Source organism: Neopelma chrysocephalum, unplaced genomic scaffold (assembly GCF_003984885.1).
Source record: "Neopelma chrysocephalum unplaced genomic scaffold, ASM398488v2 Primary Assembly neopelma1_45, whole genome shotgun sequence".
Classification (NCBI taxonomy): domain Eukaryota; kingdom Metazoa; phylum Chordata; class Aves; order Passeriformes; family Pipridae; genus Neopelma; species Neopelma chrysocephalum.
Window position 1 is genome coordinate 1,709,161 of NW_020897704.1, and position 23,951 is coordinate 1,733,111.

The 23,951-nt window shown below is 34.4% G+C and overlaps 1 protein-coding gene across 22 annotated transcripts in view; it reads right to left on the reverse strand.

The window, feature by feature from the left end:
- CADPS2 (calcium dependent secretion activator 2) overlaps positions 1 to 23,951 on the reverse strand; it is a 294,545-nt gene that overhangs the window by 50,690 nt on the left and 219,904 nt on the right. For 7 of the 22 annotated variants that reach the window (XM_027679144.1, XM_027679157.1, XM_027679155.1 and 4 more), the window contains 4 exons: positions 21,846 to 21,866; positions 10,337 to 10,440; positions 8,783 to 8,791; positions 6,608 to 6,764 (listed from right to left, as the gene is read on the reverse strand). In XM_027679144.1, coding sequence (XP_027534945.1) covers positions 6,608 to 6,764; positions 8,783 to 8,791; positions 10,337 to 10,440; positions 21,846 to 21,866 — 291 coding nt within the window. The remainder of the gene's footprint in view (positions 1 to 6,607; positions 6,765 to 8,782; positions 8,792 to 10,336; positions 10,441 to 21,845; positions 21,867 to 23,951) is intronic. The other 15 variants (XM_027679160.1, XM_027679150.1, XM_027679147.1 and 12 more) reach the window with 3 other exon arrangements.

Genomic DNA, 23,951 nt, shown 5'->3' on the forward strand with positions numbered 1-23,951 from the left:
ATCCCCTGAAATTTTCTCTTAGCAAATCCTAACTCTTAGCACACTAAGGTCTTGTCCCACCAAGGGAATATATCCGTTTCATGTTTTGAATGTCTGTGTTCACCCATTAATCCAGCACTGTTATTAGGACCTAAAAGAATATTCCCATGTGCATATGGAAATCATACAGGCTGAGCCATAGAGAGAAATTTTCATGACTTTGGTAACCCTCCTTTTCCTTCACCCATATTCTGTTGTTTTAAATTCTTTTGTGGGTTTTTCCTCCGATCTATTCCCTCATCCAGGCTTCTTGTTTGACTGAATGGTTACAAACCCATATTTTGAGAAGGCTTCCTCCTCTTCCTAAGAAGGAAAAGCCTGAATCAAAGGGCTCAAAACCCTGGAAACCATATCATAAAATTACAATCCTTCTTGTTCCACTACTAATACAACTTCATGTATAACATGTCAAAATAACTTCTATAACTTACAGAAACTCCTTTGCCTTCCATTCCTGAAAAATGTCCAGTCCAAACTGAACCTGGGAGAGATGGAGACTATAGGAAAAATGTGCCATCAATTTCAGTTCCCTACTGCTACTTGTATTGCAAGGAAGTGCCTTTGTTGCTGAATGTCTGGACACTAATGCTATTTTTTTTTCTTGAATACAATGATCTGAAAGCAAGAACTCTTTTCTTGAAAACATACTTGTAGAGTAATAGGAAATTAGGTATCAATCAGTTTTACCTAAGGAAACAATATTATGCAATAAAGCATAACAATAAAGCATAATAAAGCCCTCTCTGGCTTTGTGTAACTGCCTCTCTTGCTAAGAATTTTGAAACTTTCAGCTAATTTCAACCACATTAGACACAGGGGTGGAGATATCAGATATAGGAAGTTTCACGAAAACAGGCATGTAAGTATTATTATTAGGGTTTCCACTGAGAAAAAGGCAGCGGCATAGGATCATCTCTTTATTAAACACTTGAGAATCCAGCCTTGAAAGCACCTATTAGTCCATTACAAACATGATCCATTATTTACACTGCTCCTAGAACTACTTGTTAACTAGTTAGTTCTGGTTTAATTATTTGTATATCAGGAATTCAAAACGGTGTTATTTTTCTCTATTTGTAGCTATTTTATATATCTTAAAACTGCATCATCTGTGACCAGCAGTAAATGCCACTGAGGAGGATTTGGATATTAACACAAAGGTTTCACAGTAAACAGCTGATGCACATCGCCTTTGAGAAACAAAAGGTGGCTGGTATCCATACGCATATTAGGCTGATTTTCGAAGGCAACTTTGAGCTTAAAATTAACAGTAAGAATACAACTGTATCAATTAGGTCAGTCTTGCTGCTTTACAGCAAACCAGTGCAGGACTGTAATTAATCAGGCAACCACAGTTACTTGAAGCAATAAGCTTGTAGTTTAGCGTTTTCTGAGCACACCACAGAAATGCTCTGCTACAAGCCCAGCTCTGGGAATTATAGTAATGAAGCCTCATGGGCAAGAGGATGACTCTTGTTATTCCAAAGTCAGAAGGAAATTTAAAGAAGTCATGGGCAATAAGAAATGTTCAACTTAAAGAGCTGAATCATTTTTTAACATCACGACACCAGTCTTTACAGGGAAGTGAAACTTTCCAAAATGATGGCAAGACTTATTGTCACTGCTCCTCCACAGGGATCCCTCTGTATGTGGGTACACTTACAAGAGCACTGTCTCAGATCAACAACTCTCTGAGCTTTCTCTTTTCCCAGGGTTCAGGGCATGGCAGCTCTGATTTGCCCATTTGGAGATCTCTATCAAGGATTAATGCAGGGCAGGGAAAGAACTCAGAGCACAGGAGTAAGTGATATAGCTGAGTATCATCATCAGACTCATGGCACTCTACCCTATGATTAGAATTGATCTTGCCAAAAGGCACCACCTGTGCGTCAAAGCAGATGGGAAACAAGAGATCCTTGAGGAAATGCCACACTTCAAATCCCTCAACTACCACTTGTCTTCAAAGCTTAATTCTCCATTGTCTTGTCCATATAGACACCCCACACCCTCTTCATATGAGCCACCTCACAGAAGCAACAATAAAATGAAAGCCTATGCCAGGGCAAGATAATGCATAGGCAATACTAAAGGAAAACACATCACAGGAACAGAAACAGATCCACAAAGGAGAAATTCTTGAAATACTGAAGATGAAAATTATTAAATTTTTGCATATTAGGTAGCTGAAACACATTAAAATACAATGAGAAAATACTAGAGATGAAAACTACAGTGTAATTATGCAGCATTGGAAGGAGGTTTCATCTGTAATAGTAGTAAAAGAATCTACTGTGCTTGTGTACAACAGAAGCTGTGGGGCTTCTATTACTTTTACTTACACAAGCACATTTTAGTAGTTATTCTGGAGTCAGTATGCTATTCTGTTCTTAAGAGCTTCTGCAGAATCAAAGGAAAGGAAGAATGACACAGATTAACATGAGTCTCTTTTCCACTGACAAAATTAGCCCTTTGGCAAAGAGTCTATAATTATCCTGCTCTCCATAGGCTTCTCAGGAGGGCACCACTTGAATTTTCTGGCATATTTTAAAATCCAAAATGAAAAGGAGTAAATTTCAAGAAGGAAATAACCTTGAGGGTCCAGATTACATTTGTAGCAACTAAAACTCAACCATGTGAAACGAAAGTTTATATTTCCATTCATTTCCTGTTTATATTACTTTGTGCCTCCACAGTGGAGTTCTTAATCAGCTATTTAAATTGTAGTGAAAATTGCAAGTGTATCAGCTCATATAAAAATTGTATTTTTACACATAAGACATATATGAAATGTTGAAAAAGTGAATTGATACTTTTCATACTTGAAAAGTGAATTTTAGAGGTATATTTTGTGGAAGCAAGATGAAAATTTATTTCACCTTTATAAGACAGAGTGACATAAACTGGTTACTGCACAATTTACCTTTGCCAAAACTCCTATTAGTCAGAAAAGGTTATGGAATATTCTGGTAAGGAGCTTGAGTTAGCTCTCAGTATCAGTAACCAACACGTGTAGCTCTTGTCTGAAGGCAGACTATGATTTCAAAGCAGCTGCTAAGAGGACTGAGCAAAAATTTAAGTCCCTGATCTAAGAAAATATTCCCACTACAATTAATGAGAAGTGTAAGTTTGGAGGAAAGGTATTGGTGTGGGTATAAAGTTTGCCCTGATTACATGAAATCCAAGTTGTTTTCTAACTCTACTCTGTAAGATAGGGGCTATGAATGTTATACATAAATTCTCATACAAAAGAGGTACAGAGGATGTAACAAAGCAGGAAGGTGATGATGCTGTCTTTGATGTCGGTTGCCACTCTGCTACTCGCAACAGCAATAGTGGAAAAACATATAAGAGAATTCCTGTTTGAAGTCAATAACCATAATAATGGCAATGGCATTGAAAAGGCTAACACTCAACATGTTGATTTTTCTAAATCAGCTTCATCAGACTGTCTACAGCTCATGGCTGAGTTAGAGCAGGCGCACAGACATTCCACTGAGTAATACTTGATAGAAAATGAAGCTTATGAGTTAACTATAATACTCTTAGTTTTGACTGATTCATGACAATGTAGTAATGCAATAATGCTGAGCAACAGCACAGTACATAGTAAGTGACACTTGGAGAGAAAACTTGGAAAGGAAAGGAGTAGAATATTGAATATAGAGTTGAAAAACCTCTAAAATAACCCAAATATACAGATACTTCATGTAGCTAGGCATATGCCACTAAAAGATATCTCTGACATCATCTTAAATGAAGAGGAATTAGTACATGTCTGTCTTCAGGCACTAAAAACGTGATGAATCTAAATAATTAAACAACTACAGAAAGTAAATTGTCCTCTAGAGCTGGCCCCTTCACAACATAGTTTATAGGCTCTGCGGACAAAAAGTAACATATTCCTTACAGAATATAAGACACAATCCTGGGACAACTATGTCCTTTTCCACCCCCTTCGAATATCTAATTCTGGAAAAAATAATTTTGCTGTCTTAATGGTGAGTACTGTTATTACTGTACAATCTGTGAAGCTTTACACAGTCAGGTATAATTGTGCATGAACAACAGAAATCTTGGAGACCATTAAAATGTATACTATAAAAGCAGCTACAATAATTTTTTTCAAATCTTTACATTTTGAGAAATCACAACAAATTTATCTTCAATCTATTATTCATGTTCGCAGTGAATGTCATTTTTTAAAATCACTTTTTGCAGTTAGGTCTGATGAGAAAAGCTGAAATATTTTATAAGATGGGAAGATCATACTACTCCCTTCATTTTTTAAACCAGTTCTTCAGTTAGACTCAACAGGAATGCAATCACTGATGAACTTTTGCTTGTGAAATTAGGTCAGAAAAAAATGAAGAATCTAAAGGTGACACAAAATGGAGTCCTTCAAAATAGAAATGAGAAGCTTCAGTCAGGACTTCCCCATCCTTCCCTCTCTTAATTCATGAAAAGTTAAATGCTGTATTGGGAAATACATTTTCTTCTCATTGTTAATTGAATATTGGCTTTGAAGTATTCACCTTGAATCTTGTACAATGTTTTGTAAACTATGTAAAATAACACATTCACTATTATTTGAATAGCCAAGACTGCATTTTCACAGTCTTTCTCATATTATATTTTAGCGACATAGTTATAAAAATAGTCTTACATGTAAGTTTCCTTTAATGCTGTAAATGTAAGATGTTTTCTTTATTGTTAGGAGTTCTCTCATGTCAGGTTTATGTGAAAACTGATTCCTGCACTGAAGATTTAGAGCTCATTTAAAACTCTTGAGATAGAATAACGTGCAGGCGTCAGTCCTCCAAATTTCACTGAAGATTAACCTAATATGCAATATGGTGACCTAACAGTTCTTCATTTCAAAGAAATCTGAAAAGTAATCTCTGATATAGCCAGAGAGTGAGAATAACTCAGTGGGATTTCCACCTCTTCATTTCCTAATGAGTTTTTTGATAATGAGAGGTGACTTTGCCAGTCACTGTGGGCTCTATTATGGCTAATTTACTCCACTTCACTCTCCTTGTTAATTATTAGCACTAGCCTTTTTATCCTCATGAGGCCACATTCCAGTTTTTCCCTTTTTACATTTTTTTTCCAAATATATTTTTATGAAAGTGATAGTTTTCAGGAAAAGATTTTCACTTAGAGTAAAGCCAGAATTATTTATTTTACTTTAGAAGACTGTAAAATTGATTATATAAGCATGGGAAGCACTTTCTAATAGCTTTAATGGAGTTACAAGGTGAAAAGGCTGTTAATTAAAGAATAAGCACTGAGGTATGTTCCACTTGGGAATCAATTCTTGGTAGATTGGTCACTTGCCATTTGCTAACATATCCACCGATTTGAAGGTGACTAATTTCCATGGTTGCTTTCCAGTAGTTCTGGGGGAAAAAAAAGTGTATAGTTTTCCAGATGGCTTTCACTTGCCAGAAACTGTAATTTACTATATCTATTACCATTAGGGAATTGTTGAAATTGGTATACAGGTGTGATATTTCATACAACAGTTGTTTCATATCCTCCAGTTAAAGTTTTACAATATTTATGATAATCGCTTTAACATGAAAGATTTCATAAAATGTCTTTCTTAAGGCTATTTTAATAATTTAGCATTGTTATCCACTCATACTTTTAAGGAAAGAAAAATCAGTAGCCTATCAGGAATCTCTTTTGTGAATGTGAGGACAACCCTTGTTTGTTTCTAACACTTCTCTCAGGTTGGAACTAAACCTCAAAGGAACACAAATGACACAATAATGTAGTTAAAACTGGTGTCACAAATCCTTCTTATAAGACTGCTCTAAAATACCTACACAGTTTTCAGCAACCAAATAATTGTTTTAAGTTCATGTAACATCACAACTAGGGATGTGCTTCCTAAACTGAAAATATAAGATGGTAGGAAAGACACCTGAATATAGGCTTCAGATTTTTCATCTGGATTTTAGATGATCAGACACCCACTTAAAGTAGTGTACAATCCACTGTATAGGAGTCTAACTCTTCTGGGATCTGCACAAGATTGAACAATTCCTACACCCTTCTGAGTAGCCTTCTAAATTGAGCTTAAATGACAACATTATGGCTTTTTTAATAAGTTTCTGAAGATGCAGTTGGTTCAACAAAGGATCCAAATGGAACATTTGTTGCGTGTATCTTACTCCATTCGTGCTAAGCCTACAATATCTTTATAGACATAACTAATCTGAAAGCAGTTTACATGGAGGCTTAGAAGGAAATACAGACTACAACTTTATTTAAGCAGTACAGATTAAACACAAACTATCAATGCATCTTACACTACTTGGACATAATTGATTCAAAACCGTGTAATTTGTGAATACTAAATGCTTAAGGAATTGCTAGAATAAGGACTGAAATGCTGCAAGAATAGAGAGAAACTTCCAAGAAGTGGCGCACCAGGATATGTATCATAAAAATAGACACTGTCACTTTTATTTTGACCATAATATTATTTAGAAACACATTTCTAAAGTGGGAGCACATAAAAATATAATACATAGAATATGTAAAAAAATGTAGAACTTACTGTCATTTCTGAGGGCATTATTCAGAAGCTGGAAAAGTGGGAAGCTGTCCCAGGAGTCCTGCGGCTGTGCCTCAAGTGCTGAATCCATATCAACAGAGTACAGAGACAAAAACTTCTCTGCATGCTCAGCCAACAATTCTGGCCACCAAGCAAATGCCTGCAAACATGACAAATAGATTTACTAAACACAAGCCAAAGGAAAGAAATGTGTTTTATCTCTGGAAAAATATAACTGGGTATGTCATGTCATGTCCTATTTCATTTGGAGAGGAAGAATGGATAAAGTGAAAAATGTGAAAATATTTTATAAAACCTTGCATCAAAAATGTAAGAAATCGAACAGGTTATGCTGGGAAAGGTGATATCATCAGAACAGAAATATAACACCGAAAAAACAAAAAAAAGGAGTATAAATACCAGAGAGCAAATAATTTGCCAGAGAGCAAATAAAAGCATGAAGGCTCATCCTTGAAAGAATTATTGTATATGCTTCTTTTGTTTTCATTCAGTTCTAAAGCTGGTAGTAATCAGATGAATTAATTTTTAAATAAATTTTTATGAATACTTTTGCATTCATTTAGTAATCAGAAGGGATGGTTTTAGTGTGAAATTTTACTCCCTGAAGTCTGAAAAATTTTTTAACAGCTACAGCATGCTTTTTAGTTCCTATTTTTGCCTTAAAGGTGTTGGCTTCTCTAAGAAAGGCATCCAGTTTTCCTTCTGCAAATGCTATAAATACATCTTGAGAAGTTCACTAATGTCTATATTCATTTTCAGTAACTTAACATATTGGAATACACAGTTTTCTCTGGGAAAAAAATTATATTCTTATATAATCCTAACTTTAAAGAAGAGAAGAAATCTGTGAAAAATAGTCAGCTCCACATCAAATACATGTAACGATTGTACCTTTTCACTGTCACATAAACCTAGGCTTTTAAAGGTCACTATTGAAGCTGAGCATTGGGTCAGGGGGAGCTGTACGATCCTGGAGTTAAAGATGAAGGTGAAGTGAGTTCATGAAATAGGACGAATATCAAATACTGCTCAGAGTGTTTTGCTCAGAGTTTACAAAAATGTCTGACAGTGAGAAATGCCTACACACAGCAGATAGGAAAATGTCATTGCTTTCAAACTTATGCCACTCATTTTGAATATCTAATTTTGAATATTTTTGAGTGGCCACCATGGAACATACGTAGCTCCATCTACAAGTGCTGAGTCCCCACAACATCAAATAAAGTCATAGAAATTCTCACTTGTATTTCTGAAATGTAAGTCCTAGGTAATGTAGAATTATGTACTCAGGTCTGAAAGTCATAAAATAAAAGACAACTTCTGTAAAGTGATCTATAAGTACGCTTTTGCATCCTGGACTTTCTGGTGACTGCCTGGAGTGCTTTCTGACATGGGGCAAATGGAGAAATGATGAATTGGCAAGAGGTTTTAAAGAAATGCTAAACATCCTCTGCTATTACTGAAAAGTACTTTGTGTGTTGTGGTGTCAGTATTGAAGGATGATGATAGGCACCATAGTGAGGACAGATGAGGTTTCAAAAACTTTGGCTGGAGTTTGAAATGGAGCCTTTTTTATCAAACTGGAAGAAGTTTCTTATTAATAAATCCTGTATAAATGGGAGTTCATTAAAGCAATAGACTCCTTACCCTAGAAAATAACTGAATGCAAAAAAACATTGTGTACAGGCTTTGGCAGGTGACCCTTCCAGGCATGCAGAACTCCTTTCAGAAAACATTGCCAACTTTCCAAAGCAAAGCAAAGTCAAAACTAGAAAATGAGCATGCTTTCTTTCCATTTGCTTCCCCTTTGCAAATGACACTTTGAACCCAGACAGAAATTTTTCTGACTCTCTCAAGAATTACCCATCATTACTTAGGCAGCAAGGACGAAGAACAGAGAAAAAATGTTACAGCACAGTCGTTAACGGATAATATGAAAACAGGCTAAAAGCAACTCACAATTGGTGACACACATTCTAGGAGAACAAAAACATTGACTGGATTAAAAGAAAAATGAAGTTCTTAGATTCTAGAAGACACACAAATTTGGCTATACAACATCAGAAATCATCAAAACAGTTTATGCTACAGGTTCAAGACACAGTTCCATGATAAAAGCAGTGAAAAATAATGTTTAGTTCATCAGGAATCACATACCTCTCTTCCCTTTGGGAATCCCCGAAATTTGTAAATGTTATGAATTAAAAAAAAGAAAAAAATCTAGTATTAAAAGTGTGATATACTATTTTAGAGATTCATCAACTCTACCATCACTGAACATTTCCTTAACATTATGATGTGAAGTCACTATACTTAAAATTCAGTTTTGAGTAGGGAATTTATAATTTTGGGATCTTTTTCACAGATATATTTTAATATTGACATTCTGTATGCTCTATAAATTTTAGTAAAATTGAACATTTATTACACGAATGAAGGGGGAAATAGTCTCAAAATGATCTTCATTCTTTTCAAGCTATCTTAGATGAGATTGAAAACTTTTGCTAAATAGATTTTCCTGAAGGCACATGCAATATATTTACCCTTCTGAAAAACATCACATCTCTGACTGCAAATAAGTAGCAAAGAAATGAATTTTTGAACAGAGATGTTTAATCATGCAGATATGATTTGATCTTGGGGTTTTTTTTGTATTCTTTTCCACAGAAGTCTATTATTCTTAAAGTAATGCAGGTTCTCAAAAGACAAAGACAACAATATATACATTTTATTAAGTAGTCATTACGGTGTAACACAGTGGCAATGGTAGTGTAGAACATGACCTCCAGGGAATTAATTTCAAATCATCAAAACAGCTGTTTCTTCAGTATAAGATAAAACATCTATAACAAGTTCACACATGACAGATGTAAGCTAAAAACTAGATTCCACAGTGTGATATAAAGCCAGATGTTTTGAATGATCATATTTTATAACTACACCTTCTAAATCATGTTTATTCCTCCACATATTTAAAAAAAATATTTATTGAGTTTTTGAGAACGTTTTAAAAACAACTTCCTGAACCTTAGAAAACTGTATTTATTAATTAAATGTCTATAACATATAAAATTGTGTGTATCTGGCCAAGTTTATTTTTGTAATTCCTTGATATAAAAGGTACCATAATTCCAAATATTGTGGTTTCTGCATCATGAAGCAAAAGACATGAGAGTAAGAAACATAAAATTGTTCTATTTTATTTCTTCTACCTTATAATGCCATTTTAAAAAGCACAAGTTTAAAAGAATACTTTTCCAATAAACAGAAGAGTAATGTGAATGGAATTACTATAACTATCATTATTTTTAGATCTATAATCTAGATCTGTACAGCATGATGAAAACAAGCATTCAGTTACATTTTCTTTCTATTTTGAATGAGAGGTGAAAAGTTGGAAGGAAAACTATATAAGGCTACGAATATTTTCCAAACCATTTCACCACCTCCAGCACAAAGATGCTTTCTCTTTTTTATGCTCTTTAATTTTCATTTCTAAACCTACAGTTCATTCAAGCGAATTCAAGTAGAGTTTTATTTCATTTCACTTTTCATAAGCTTCAAGTCTCTTATTCCTCTGTAAATGTGAACTGCCTTAAACATATGTCAGAAAGTAAAGCTAAAATGTTTCTTGACACACTCGCTTCACGTCAGGGGAGAAAAAATCTAGGAACAAACCATCCTCTACAGCAAATGCAGCTACAGCCTCACCTCTGAATGATGCTCTTCATTTTGCTGCAATACTTCGATACAGAGTTCTGCAAGGTGAAGAACTTCTTCCAGTTTTCTAGCAGGTGTTGCTTGGTTCATGGTCTCTATATGAATATAAAATGCAAATTGAAATTGCTTTAGTTACAAATATGATTTACAGTAAAGAGAAAATTATGGCAGAAACTAATAGGAATGGTGCAAAGTGACAATTCTCTGAACTATAAGCAATTTCAAATGTTAAGGATAATCATTTAATACACATAAACAGAGCTGAATGCCCAGATCACAAGAAAGAGAAAATACTTAACTCACAAAAGCATCACTGATCATTGTAAACATTATCTATTCAATATGTGAGAAATAACAGGTGCATCAGTGATGCTCAACTTCTGCAATAAGGAAGTCCTTTTTCTCTCTAAAGTCATATATACAAAGACAGCAGACTGTAGAGACCTTTTTTGTTATTGTCAGTACCATCTCATTCTTACCAGATGACTCATTACTGTCATCAGCAAGATTCACGTGTTTTGCAACAGTCAAAAATTCCAAATGTTTCATCTAAATAAAACGTTCCATTTTAGGCATATTTTAAAAATAGGAAAAGTGCAAAGCACAATAATTCATACAACTAATTTCTAATTACTAATTATTGAAATAACTAATTTTCTACTTGCTGTTCAGCAATGAATAAATCTGCATTCTTTTCAGTACCATAATGAAAAGTAGCATTATAAAATAAGGATGTAATAACAGAATTGGCACAAGCCTAATAAAAACTCCACATAAAAGAAGCACAAATGCAAAGGTCACAAAAGACATGAGGGTGACTCATTCTACACAGTAGACTTCAAAAAGAAAGGAAATATCAAAGGTAAACCAACCGTAACTAAAATTCTTACAGGGAAATTAAACACTGATTAGTTTTCAATTAAAAAAAAATAATCATAGGACTAGATCCCAGAAAGAGTCATGGAAGATAAAGGAAGAGTCCAACTGAAATTTTTTACAATCATATTTTAATCACTAAAAGTAATTTGTCCAACTACATAATTTGCATTATGAGTAAAGTTATGAGTAACTTTAGCACTACCTATTGGAGCTTGTTTACCTAACAACGCTTGTTTTGCTAAGAATAAACTATGAGATGGATGGAATTGATGTACAATATAATCATATATAAAGTATGATCGCATTAACCAGCTTTGCAGACGACTTATGAAGCTGATAATAAAACGTCAGTGAGAGTCTCAGGAATCATATTTTCTCATTTTTTTGTGAATATTCATGGATCATATGACAGGCAAATTACATGAATACACATCTTCATATACAGAAAATTCTGCTGAAATTTCTGTCCAACTTTGCATTCATCATGACATAGAACATTAGCAGACTAATTAAACAATTTACATAATCTCCTTGGTCTCAGTAAGAATATCAATCTGTATGCAATAAATATTTTTAACAGTTAACATTTCTGGCAGGTCAAAGCAACCTTCCAGACATTTTTAATGCAGGTGATCTTGTCCAGTTCTTCAGCACTAACACACTGATGTATAGTACCGTGACAAAATATACAGCTTTGATGCAATCTTTGAAAAAACATTGGATTAGAATGTCCAGCAAACATCTATTTCATGGTAAATTAAAACCCACATTGTTTTCATGAAAAAACAAAGCAGGCAAATTATTTATTGAAACAACTAAGAAGAATTTTTTTCAAATCTTATTAAAATAACCATATAACCAGACACATTGAAATAATATGTTTTCCAAAACCACTATCTAACTCAAGAAAGACTTATTGTAAGAACATGGGCCAAGCACAAAGTGTAGACCAGGACACAAAATTACATTCATAATGCCAAGATCACTGTTATCAATACTGTACTGTATTGAATTTGCAATTTTTATACTATAGAACAATTTTATGAATATAACAACAACCATATTGAATCAAGTGAGATTAGGAAGGATTGGTCTAGTCCCTATTATTTAGGTGAAGCCTAGCCATGAGTATACAGACTACTATTGGATTCAGACTAAACCAGAGGTTTCTACACTTATCCTGGACTGAAACTGCTGTTTCCTTTAGTGGTCAGTGTCCTCCCTGCCCCGAACACACAGCAAATACTATTCATATATAAACATGTATAAACAACTCATTTTATTACAAATTCACCCTGATTTTCATTACCTTACTACTAACCAAGTAAACAAAATAATTGCATTTGCAGTGGCATTCGTTCCTAATGAAACTAAATAAGCAGTAAACTATTCAAAAATTATATCCTAGAAGGGCTCCTCTAAATTATTAAGGAAGTAATTCTAATAATTATATTGAATCTCATGTTACATTTTTGCACTCTCCTTTCTCACTACGGAGAGCAGGAGAAAAAAGATTTACTAGCTAACTGTGAGATTATCCTGCACCACCACTGTGATGAGATCATGATGAAGAGAAACATTGTTTCAGGTAAGTACCAATTCAATTGAGTGGGGCACTAAGGAAACACAGTTCTGATCATATGGGCTGAAGTGAAGAATTTTGATCAGAAATGGAAATGAATGGAGAGTCTTTTTTTTGGTGTGTTTGTCTGAAAGGCATCATAAGCCTAACAAAATGAAGGATGAAAGACAGGGTCAGAAGTGTTCCCACACAGGCAATATGGGAATACAGTGTTCCCTAAGTGGGAACATTTGGGAAGGAGAAGACCTACTTATGATCAGGCATGATGCTGCCATAAGAATAAATCAGTTGTGATAAATTATTTAAACTAGAAACTGTAATTTTCAGTCATTATGGGACTAATGTTCAGGATTAGTTTTTTCAACAGAATTAGCATGTTTAGGAGGAAAGAGAGTATGAAAACTGTAAATATTCCTTTGAGGTGAGTATGGTAAGTTTCTGAATGATGTTTCATGGAGGAGTGACTAAAAATCTGGGAAACATTTGAATTCCAGTTCACTTTTCATAAAACTCACCATGCTATTTACTATTTACTAGCTTACTCTGAAACAATTTATTGCTTGGTAAAAACAAACAAATTACTCTTGATGTTTCATACAGCTTTTCACAATATTTTAAAAATCATGATTTTCCTATGAGATTTGTTCATAAGAAAAGGTGGCAGAGAATTGCACTCACTCTCCATCCTTGGACAAATTCCTCTAATTTTGTTGTCATTTACTTATTCACAGAATAAATCAGTTCAGACAATTTCTTCTGGATGATATGTACTTCCCTACATTTCACTTAAGCTTCATCTGAAGCTTCCTTTTCCATCTTTAAGTTACCACATCAGCTAGTCATTTTTCTCTGTAACTAAAGAGTTTTCACTTTCAAATTCTAGGCAGTATGTTTTATGGATAACCACCATTTACATGGGTATATAAACAAGAGGCTATGAAGTAATTTGAAACATAAAGAATTAAATACTAACTTTTTTTTTTTACTAAGCAAGTAATATATATGAAATATGAGTAGCAATAAATTCTTATCTGAAAGTTTTAGAACCTCCAAAATACCTGAACAAAATACTGTGCTTGGCTTTGTAAGCATAAAAGAGTTATAGGAATGGAAATCAGTGCTGTCAGTTTTCATTATATTCATGATGTCTTTCTTCTCACAATTACTAAGGCTTGTTAAGATGTGTTTACACTGCTCAAACTAACAAGTTGCAGTGGGAGTTGAGACAGTAAATATCCTGCTTGGCATCTTTTAGAAAATAAACAGAAAAAGCCATCAATCATCTGTTTTCAGCTTCACTTTCTGCTGAAACGAAAAACCAAACCAGGCTTTGCAAATAATGGATGCTTTCTCAAGTATGCATTACCAGTGAATCACACAGGTACCAAGAAAATATTGTCAAATGAGCTAAGTTAACTGACTAAACCGCTGCTGAAATGAAAAAGTGACTGCTTCATGGACTGATTGAGCCTACTGCCATAAGGGACTGTCAGATCATCCAGTCTCACCTGCTGTGTCATACAGGTCTGGGAACTTCTCACCAGTCCTCCTTTCCTGAGACAATCAGGATGTCTAAAACCTAATAACACTGTCTCTAAAACCTAACTTAAGTTTGCTTTCCAGAAGAGAGTTTATCTTTGAAGACAAATGCACAATTCACCTCTTTCATTTTCTCCCCAGCATGTAAACTGTTAAACATGTGTGATTAATTTCTCATTGACATTTGCTGAGCACAGGAATCTGCTGATTAAAGAGACAATTTTCCTTGGTTATGAATACGGTGCAGCTATGACATTCCTGTCTATGGCCTGCCAGTCTCCCCCCACTGACACAGCATACATCTCTTACTGGTTTTCCCTGCGTAGTATTTCATCCTTCCTCCTTTTCTTCAAACAAGCATATCCAGAACAAGACACTCAGGAAAGTCAACCTGCCTCAAGGCCAGAGACCAATGGCAGGCATATTGGAAAAAACGCAAGTATGCTGAGACCCCCAAGTTCACAGTCTTGTTGGGCTTACAGAAACCTTCACATCCAATGAGACAGATGTGGCTGGAGACTTCTGGGATGATGTTGCAGTTTAGGATGAGGTCCAGCTCATTTTATGTGAAAGTGCAACAGAACATCCAGTTTGCATTTTGATCCTTCATGTAAGACAACTGGCATTTGCTTTAATTTTCATCGGCACTGTTGCTCTGGTTGCTGACAGCTCTCAGGAGTTGTGCTACTGAACATTAAAGCTACCAGCATTAAATAAAGCCTGGAGAAAGTGCAAGATGTCTAATAATGGAGGTGTCTGAAGATCAACTAATTTGTTTCTATGCATGTGCCAGAATTAGATGCAGGGAAGAGCAGATAATGCAATGACTGTCTGCTGTCAAACTCTTTCCAGGATACACTGCACGGCTTAAGTAAGTTTTGGAGTTCCTGAAAGAATTTTGTTTGTATAGATATTCTGTAGGGGGACGTAAATCTTGCCAAGGAATCTGACTGGCCCACTCCAAATAGGAACCTGAGAGTGAACTCACATTGATGCAGAGGGGATGACAGGGACACCCCACAGTAAAGTAGGACATAATATCAATTGATAATACAGACACATCATAATTTGGGCTTTCCAGATCCAACTCTGCTCCAGTAGGGCCCATTACTTTGATCTTTTTCACATGTGAACATCGCAAGATTGCTTCTAGACTTGTATCAAAAGCAGTACAAATATCAATAAACTGGAGCTAATATGTTACTAAACCTTAAATGACTCTGAAGAGTTAATCCACAACTAGGATAATCCACCCACAGATAATTTAGATTTGACTGTACTGGATTTTCTTGCAACTTCTCACAGAATTAATTCTGCACGAAAAAGTACAGAGGGACATCTGGGAGGACATTCTATATTTTTCTGATTAAAAAATAAAAATCTATCCTTAGATGAATAGTAGAATTTAACTTAATTATGAAGTTGAAACCAGTCTGTCCATAACTGCTTTCTAAAAATTCAATAGCATTTTAAATTCTACAGAAAAAAATTAGAATCAATTACCATTATCAGCTGTGTACAGAGAGATTATGAGATTTGTAGAAAGTTAGAGTTTACATCTCCTAGTCCACAACCTATCATTTTATAAAGTGGGTCACACTACAATATTTTCAGGTTTTAAAAATTTATCATACTATTCACTTGCATTACCTTTATGGGGCAATCACAGGTTTGTTGTTTTTTTTCTCTGTGTTTGGGTTTTTTGTATTTTTTTTTCAAGAAGGGGAATTGGCTCATGGAAAAGCACTGGAACAACAAATTTGAAAAGGTATAAACAGCTGAAAAAAGGCAGAGATTAAAAGAAATATCGTTTTTTATTGCTGTTCAAAGCATTTATTTTTTGATTCTTTGTATTCTGGTTTTGACAGCACAGACACGTGCACTTGGTATTTTCTTTCTTTCCCTCACTTCTAATTTCTCTTCAAAGGGGGAAAGAACTGGTGTTCTCAGCACTTTCTGATCCAGCGGAATAAAACTGAGAGATAAGAAACATGGCAAATTGCAAGGCTCCATGAATGAAGAGATCTGAATAACTCGTATACTAGATGGAGAGAAAACTGGTACTTGAAAGTGCCAACTTAGTAATAAGTATTTTTAAAAAACAGAATAATCTTAAGAGTCTAAATTTTAGAGACTTAATGAAAAATGACAACAACAAATCTAATGACGGCAGGTAGGGAGAAGGAAAAAGAGATACTTATAATTATTAACTGAAACAAATGTTAAAAAAATTACTAAATGAGGGCATAAAATAAACAGAAAACAGAACGAAATGTAACATATTTGCAAAGGTAGGTTGAACCAGACTTGTGCAGCAGTTTTTCTTGATAGGATATTTTCTTAGAAATTCAGTAGATCTCGTCTATTCTGACTATTAAAGCATTTGATACTGTGCCTCATGGGAAAACTATCAGTTAAGCTGAAGAAAATGAGGATTAAAAAAGAAACTATGTGTTGGATAAAGAAGATGCTTCAAGTGAGAGGCAACAGGTCATGTTGAGAAAGAGCAAAGAAAAGTTTCTTGAGGGATTCCTTGAAGATTCATCTGGGCTTCCTTAATATTTTCACCAATGACTTTAGAATAAATATTAGGAGTGCACTGATAATGTTGTAAAACACTGGTAATAGATAGCAGGGTCAAAATGCAGTAACAAGAATTGGATAATTCCAAAGAATGGGAGAGAGAAACATACTAAAATACTTTAAAGAATTAAAGAAAAACATATTAAACTACTTTAAGAAGGAGAGCAATACATTTTGACACATGAACAGCAAAAACACTTGCTACAAACTGGGAATATGTCAGCTGGAAATGATCAGGACTCTGAAGACTGGGTTGAATTAACTTTTCACAGAATGGCTGTGTGCCACAAGCACGATACAGACATCAGAAGACAAGTGTTCCTTGAATATATTAGATTAAGCATTTCTGGTATAACAGTACTACCAGTACTGTGCAAGGCATGTCATATGGATGACTTTGCGCAGTTCTTGTCTCCAATGTTCAAGAAGGTGAAATTCAAACTTTAAAAAGAAAGACTCCTAAAATGATAAAAATGAAGAACTGGAGGCTAAAACTCTGAGACAAGGTGATGAAAGCCTAGGTTGCATGAGTATGAAACTCTTGTCTAAAAATGCATCACAGGGCATGCAAGAACTGGAGACGATGAAATGCTAATGAAGGATGGAACTATCCCTTCCTCATTTGGGACACAGGACAAGGCTAGCATGCTAAAAATTGGGAACTAATTTTAATGTAAGGTGATTGATACATGTACAGATCAAACTGGACTTGGAAGGATGCTCACGTGGCTGAAGCAGGTGTTGGAAAAGGGGAAGCACAGTGGCAAAGACAGACTCAGCCCTACTGTTAAAAGAGGATGTAGGTATGTTTACAAGAGTATCAGGATGTGAACCTAACAATCCAGTTCTTTTACAGACTTCTGCTCCAAAACTGAAATCAGGGATGTTTGCCCATATCCCCTTCCTTCCATTTAGGTGCACAACAAACAGAGACCAAGAAGATGCTATGCCACTGTGCAACTCATTCGCTTTGTTTGTTCAGTGAAATGAACATGCATGGAGAGCTTTAATCAAGTCCTCTCCAGGTACAATGACTCTCCACTTGCCTTCTCAGCTTTAATACTGTTTGTAGTGTTCTTCTTTTTAAGTCAGACAGATCCTTCTAAGCCTTGAGGGAATTTACATACTACCCTTCCTTTAGAAACTTACATGTAATGAGTATGTTAATGATCGATGTCTTTTAAAAAACAGCAGACTGTTGAGTTGCTCCTGACCTTCTCTTGTATGGAGTTAATAGTTATTCAGCCTTTGGCAGTCTGTATGACAGAAACAAATATTGGGATGACAACTGTGATTTGTCTTGGAGCAATTGCACACTACACAGTAACTATCTGCCCTGATTTTAATGGAATTTATTCCCATTCCTTTCATTCAAACTGTTTGGCAGAAGGAGCGCAGTATAGTGAGTTACTACAGTATTTTAAAAATAATGAGTCTACCTAATAAGTCACATCTTTACAATCTGTCTATTGCCTCAGAAATGAATCGGTGGACAATGACAGTTCACTTTACAGCCATTTACCACTTTAATCTCTAACCCAGTCCTTTTGTATCTGTACAGCAAGGTAATGCCCCTGTGCTCTAAGATGTATTTATGTGTAAGTTTCATTCACTTCTCAGACAATAACAGAAGCAATAGCAGAGTTAATTACTCCTCAGCTGTTCAGATTTCAAATAAATTTTAATGGAGAAAAACATTCATTTCTGAGAAGGAATAAAAAATGGATTTTAATACTCTGTGTGTGTTAATGGATGTGTGTAAAATATAAGTAAAAAATAAGATATCTGTATAAAGAAGGTCATTTTTTTGAAGGAGAGAGAAAATAAGTGAGGGAGGCATGCAAATTTCTATAGGCTCTTTATTGGAAGTATACAAAATGCATATAAAGAATGCTATTTGTCTCTGGTCTCAGAATGTAGCAGGTCCAGTTATGTTCAACATTATCTATAGGAAGAATTAATGCAAGTTAAATACTGAATATAACAGGAAAACATGCCATACACAAAATGATCTAAAAAGTACTTTCAGGTAGTAAAGTCTCAAAGGTGGCATATGCTGAAATGAAAATGGGTTATCCTTAAACAGAGATTTTCCCATATTGATGCTGTGATTCATATCCTTGACAAATTATAAACCCTTCCTGCAAACTACAAGGGCATTATATGAGAGTTCTTAGATACAGTTCAAAATTATAATAGTAGGTTTGCTGGTATTCTCCTCATAACGGCAATTATACTGATGGAGCAGATTAGCTACTCCATAAGAATTTCAGCTATATGTGTAATAAGAAATGACATGCTGAACCGTGTCATTGCAAATGTAATTTTTGTTAAAAAAATCTGTTCCATATTCATAACAGTACAATGACAGGAGAGTGCTAAATAAAACGTCATCCTGACTGTAAACAAATATTGTTGATGGAAGTACTGCTTATACCACCATGTCTGCCATTAAGAACATAACCACCGTCTTCGGGAAAACATTCACAGTCTTGTTCAATTGAGACTGAAAATGAGAGCACTTGGAGAATAGACCTAGGAACCTGGCAACCACACTGCTGAGAAAGGATTCTCTCAACAAAAAGAATTTGCATGTTCACCTCTGTATTACCTAACAAGGACACTCCTCCAATTCTTTATATAGTAGCTAGTGCACAAGCCAAAGCATAAACAATAGTTATCAAGGAATAGTTCTTTTTCATTTTTCACAAAAATGCAACATATGGTATTAGGGCCAAGCATATTGCACATCAAGTTCATTTTGAAATCTGTAGGAGTCCAGCTAGTGACACCAACAAGAGCAGGATTTGGCCCCAATAGCCAGGCTAAAATGTAACTTTGTTGGGATTCCCCTTGGTGGCTTTATCTTTTGCATCAGAGAAATGGGTTCAATGGTACACAAATTTCTGGTGAACACAGTCTATTTACTCCTTTCTATAATTTTTTTTCTGAGTTTCTGATTAATTTTTAGTTGCATTTTTAGTCAGAACTCGTATTTAATTAAGAAACTAAATTACAGACAAAGCCTAAAAACCTCTAGCTTCACCTAACTCACATAGTGAATTTCTGTTTACTCAATATATGTAATAGCCTCTCATCCATTCTGTAATCTAGTTATTTGCCAGGTCACTTAAGAGACAGCTTGGCTATCCTATCTTAAGAACATGGCAATGGTTTCTTTCAAAGCATGCATAAACCTAACGTAAAATGACTGAAATCAGGTATAGTCTTTTTTTTTTTTTTGTCTGTGCCTGTAACTATGTCATCTGTGCTTAATGGTCTAGGTTTCTGACATAAAGAGCCTGAGAAAAAATAATAAGGGTGTGGCACAAGGAAGATTTGCACTGGAGGTGATGCACATCATAAAAAAGTGTACAGATGAGGTTTTAGAGTGCAAAGGTCAAAGAACACACTCTCTAAAATTACTCTTCTCATTTCACATTTCACAAATTAATTTCAACAAATTAATTTCTGAACTTCCAATTTTAAGAGATATTGTCTTTAATACCTACAGGTGTAAAAATAGCAACTGGAATTATTTGTTCTATCTAGCTTTAGGTATCTTACCTAGAAGGGAAACTGTCTTAGGGTATATTTGTATTTGATGGTGTGAGATAGGTCCTTTCACAGAGAAATTGTTGAAGGACAGGTCCTTTTATAGAGAAATTGCTGAAGGACTCTCCGAGCACTCTGAATCGTCTGCTTAAGGAACCTCTCCCTGTTGATCAGGGGGGGTCAGCAGATTTCCTGAACAATCCTATCAACTCATCCTAACAGACTGTAGCAAAAATAGCCACAACACCAATGCATTGTCAGCTCTCTTTTTCTAAGAATTCCAAATAGATCTCTTCTCCTTACAGGGCATTTAAAGCTTTCAAACAAAAATCAGTGGAAGTTTTGGAAATCAGTGGAATCTTTGGAATCTTTAGTTATGAACATAGACTTCAAAAGAAGTAGTTTTAATAATCTGCTAGTATTTTTCAAGCTCCTCATTGCCAAGGAGCTCCTCTTTGAACTACATCCACGCAATCTTTATAGTCATCATGCCAGTCTGTCTTTCCAGATGGAAAATTATTTCATCCTGAGAGTACTATCAGGTCAATGCCCCTTCCCATAACAGTGGTTGATATTATTTGTGCAACCCCACAAAACATCATGATCAATCTTTCTTCGGATATGTGCATATGTCAGGTGAGAAAAAGCAGTATGCACATCTATTTCATAGTGTATATAGGCACAATTCCTCATACTTCTATGCAGCCAGTACCACTTAGTCACAAATACTACTTCAGCTGTGCTCTTTGTATGATGACTTTTAAATATTGGAATAGAAGTACTAGAAAAACCCTTTTTTAACTATGGAAGAATATACACCATATTAGCTTCTATAAAATCAGGAATGCAAAGAACTACCATCCTCGCAAGATTCAGCTGTAACTAAAAATAAACATATCACTAAACAAAGCCATATCAGAGAAATGCAAAACTAGTTTTACAAAATTAGTTCTCCTAGCAAGACCTTCATCAATAAATCCAGCAGTTCCATTATCAAACAGATACAATTGTTGCCGATTACTATGAAATTACATTTCTCTAAATACACAAACTGATTTTGAATTTAACAGACAAACTTTCTGCCATCATTTAGCTATATCTCTTTCACAGAAACTACAATTGCATCATATTCCAAAACAGAAAATTAGCTAAATTGCTGATAAATATGTACAGCATAGTTAAGTATCAGTGTAAATGAAGAATGCATGGATTATATTACAACAAAATTAATTTTAATGTTCAGAAATATTCTGGTCAGTATCTTGGTATAGTAGAAATTAACAATAATAATAAATAATAAAACAACAGACACAACACACTACATCTGTAATACATGCAGACATGCACACAAATAGTAATCACCTGAGTCCTTTTCTGCTGTTGCTAAATATAAAAAGAGAAAAAAAGATAAGAAAAACATCATTACAGAAATTAAACTAATTTAATTTAATTAGGGAAGAATAAATACCACATAAGGAGGTAAAAATCTTCTTAAAATCTTGGGTACGTCACACAAGGAAGGAGTTTTGTCAGGTGAAGGAGAAATGGTGTATGTTTATAAGTAGTATATGTGTATTTACTAGTCCTATATAGTCTTAATTTCAGGCTCACACACTGAGCTTGCATCCATAATGTGTCTGGGAATTTAGAAACATAAATAATAGTAAAAGAATACAAGAAACTAAGAATATGAAAATATTAGTTTTACTAGAACCTTATTTTCATCCGCTTTTTAGGTACTTACTATTGGTCTATAGCTGATATTATCATGTAATAGTTGCATTTTGACTGACTGATATGATGTTGTTCACTGAAGAAATATTCAAAGGAGAAAAATCTCCAAAATGTATGACAGCCACATTTTGAGAAATTCGGGAATAATATAAAGACAAGGACTATATGTGTTCTGTACGCAATTTGGAGTAAGTATTTAATGCATACACTAACATAAATTACTTTCAAGAGAAGAATGTAACTTCAGTGCACAGATACAATAATGCTTCTATAAACCCAAAGAAGCAGAATGGAATCTATTGCTGAAAGCTATTACATTTATATGGATAAAAATATAGAATGCTTGTAATGGCCAGAGTATAGAAAGGGACCAACACAGGTCTCATTGCTACTGAAAACCAGTGCATTAAATTTTCTGATGTTATGATGCTGGAGCCCTTCACTTTCAAATAGCATTACACTTTATTCTCAGAAAAGTACTTAACTTATTTCTCGTTATATATGCAATGATTTATTGTGCTTTGAGTTTACAATTACATGAATGTAAAACTAGTTAAAGAAATCTAGTTGTGTTCTAATCAAAAGGCAATAAATCCAAAAAGAAATTTGCAAGTCAAAATATGGGCAACAGTTTTGTGTGCTGTTACAGCTTACTGCAGTGTTAACAGTGTGCATACTTTAAAGTCCAAACTTTGCTACTTTCAGTGGAAGTCCCACAGTTTAAAATCTTAGTTAAAGACAAATTTACATCACTGCAAAGAACTTTTCCAAATCATTTTATTGTCAGTGAGTTCATATATCTTTTGCAAGCTTCTGCCATATTGAAAAAAAAATTCTATTTTTATACCCATTTTTCAACAGGTTTGCAACATGACTTAAATACTGAACATTAAAAATTCCCTTTCTGAATACAGAGAGATAAAAAATAATGAAAACAGCTATTTTTTCTTTTCATTTTCCAGAATAGATATATTATTCATCCTTTTTTCTTTAACATAACATGATATCATAATTAACTATGATAAACTGGTTACTAAGATGGTTTCATGTTGTTACTTCCATGATATAATACTGGTTGCCATAGTGATGAGATGGGTCTTTTGTTAATCCCTTGTGAGATTGGTTAACTCATATTTTTCAGAGAATTTGAGCAGAAATGAAAAAAATCTTGGCTTTACAATATTGCTAAACAGATGAAGCTTCTTCATTTTGCTGCTATGCTAACATTATTTCTTCTAGTGTCTTGCTGGAAATATATGCTATTAAAAAAATGCATAAAAATTGGCATTTTTTAAAAACAGAATTCATCCTTCAATATTTCCCTATAATTAACTTTATCTCCAAAAAGCAGTTATACAGATGTGCAAACAGTTTTCTACTCCTGAGTATATCTGTACAGGCATATCTCAGGCTTGTTTTGCTTTATGCAGAATAAGAGATGTGTCTTGACAAGGCTATTATGATTTCCTTTTTGTTCTACATAAGGTTTACAAATAGTAAAATGAAACTGTGTATCCTTGTTATTTTTTTTAGCAGAATTTTAGTTAATTTCATTATATACTTTCTAGAACATACCTAAATTCCAGAAAAACTTCTGATTACCTTCAAACCCAATATTTTGTCCCATTAATTAATTAAGACAATCAGAATGTAATTAAGGTTTTAATGATAAGATTATTATTATACACCTGACAACACAGCAGCAAAAATAAATAACATTTATCTATCTGTGTG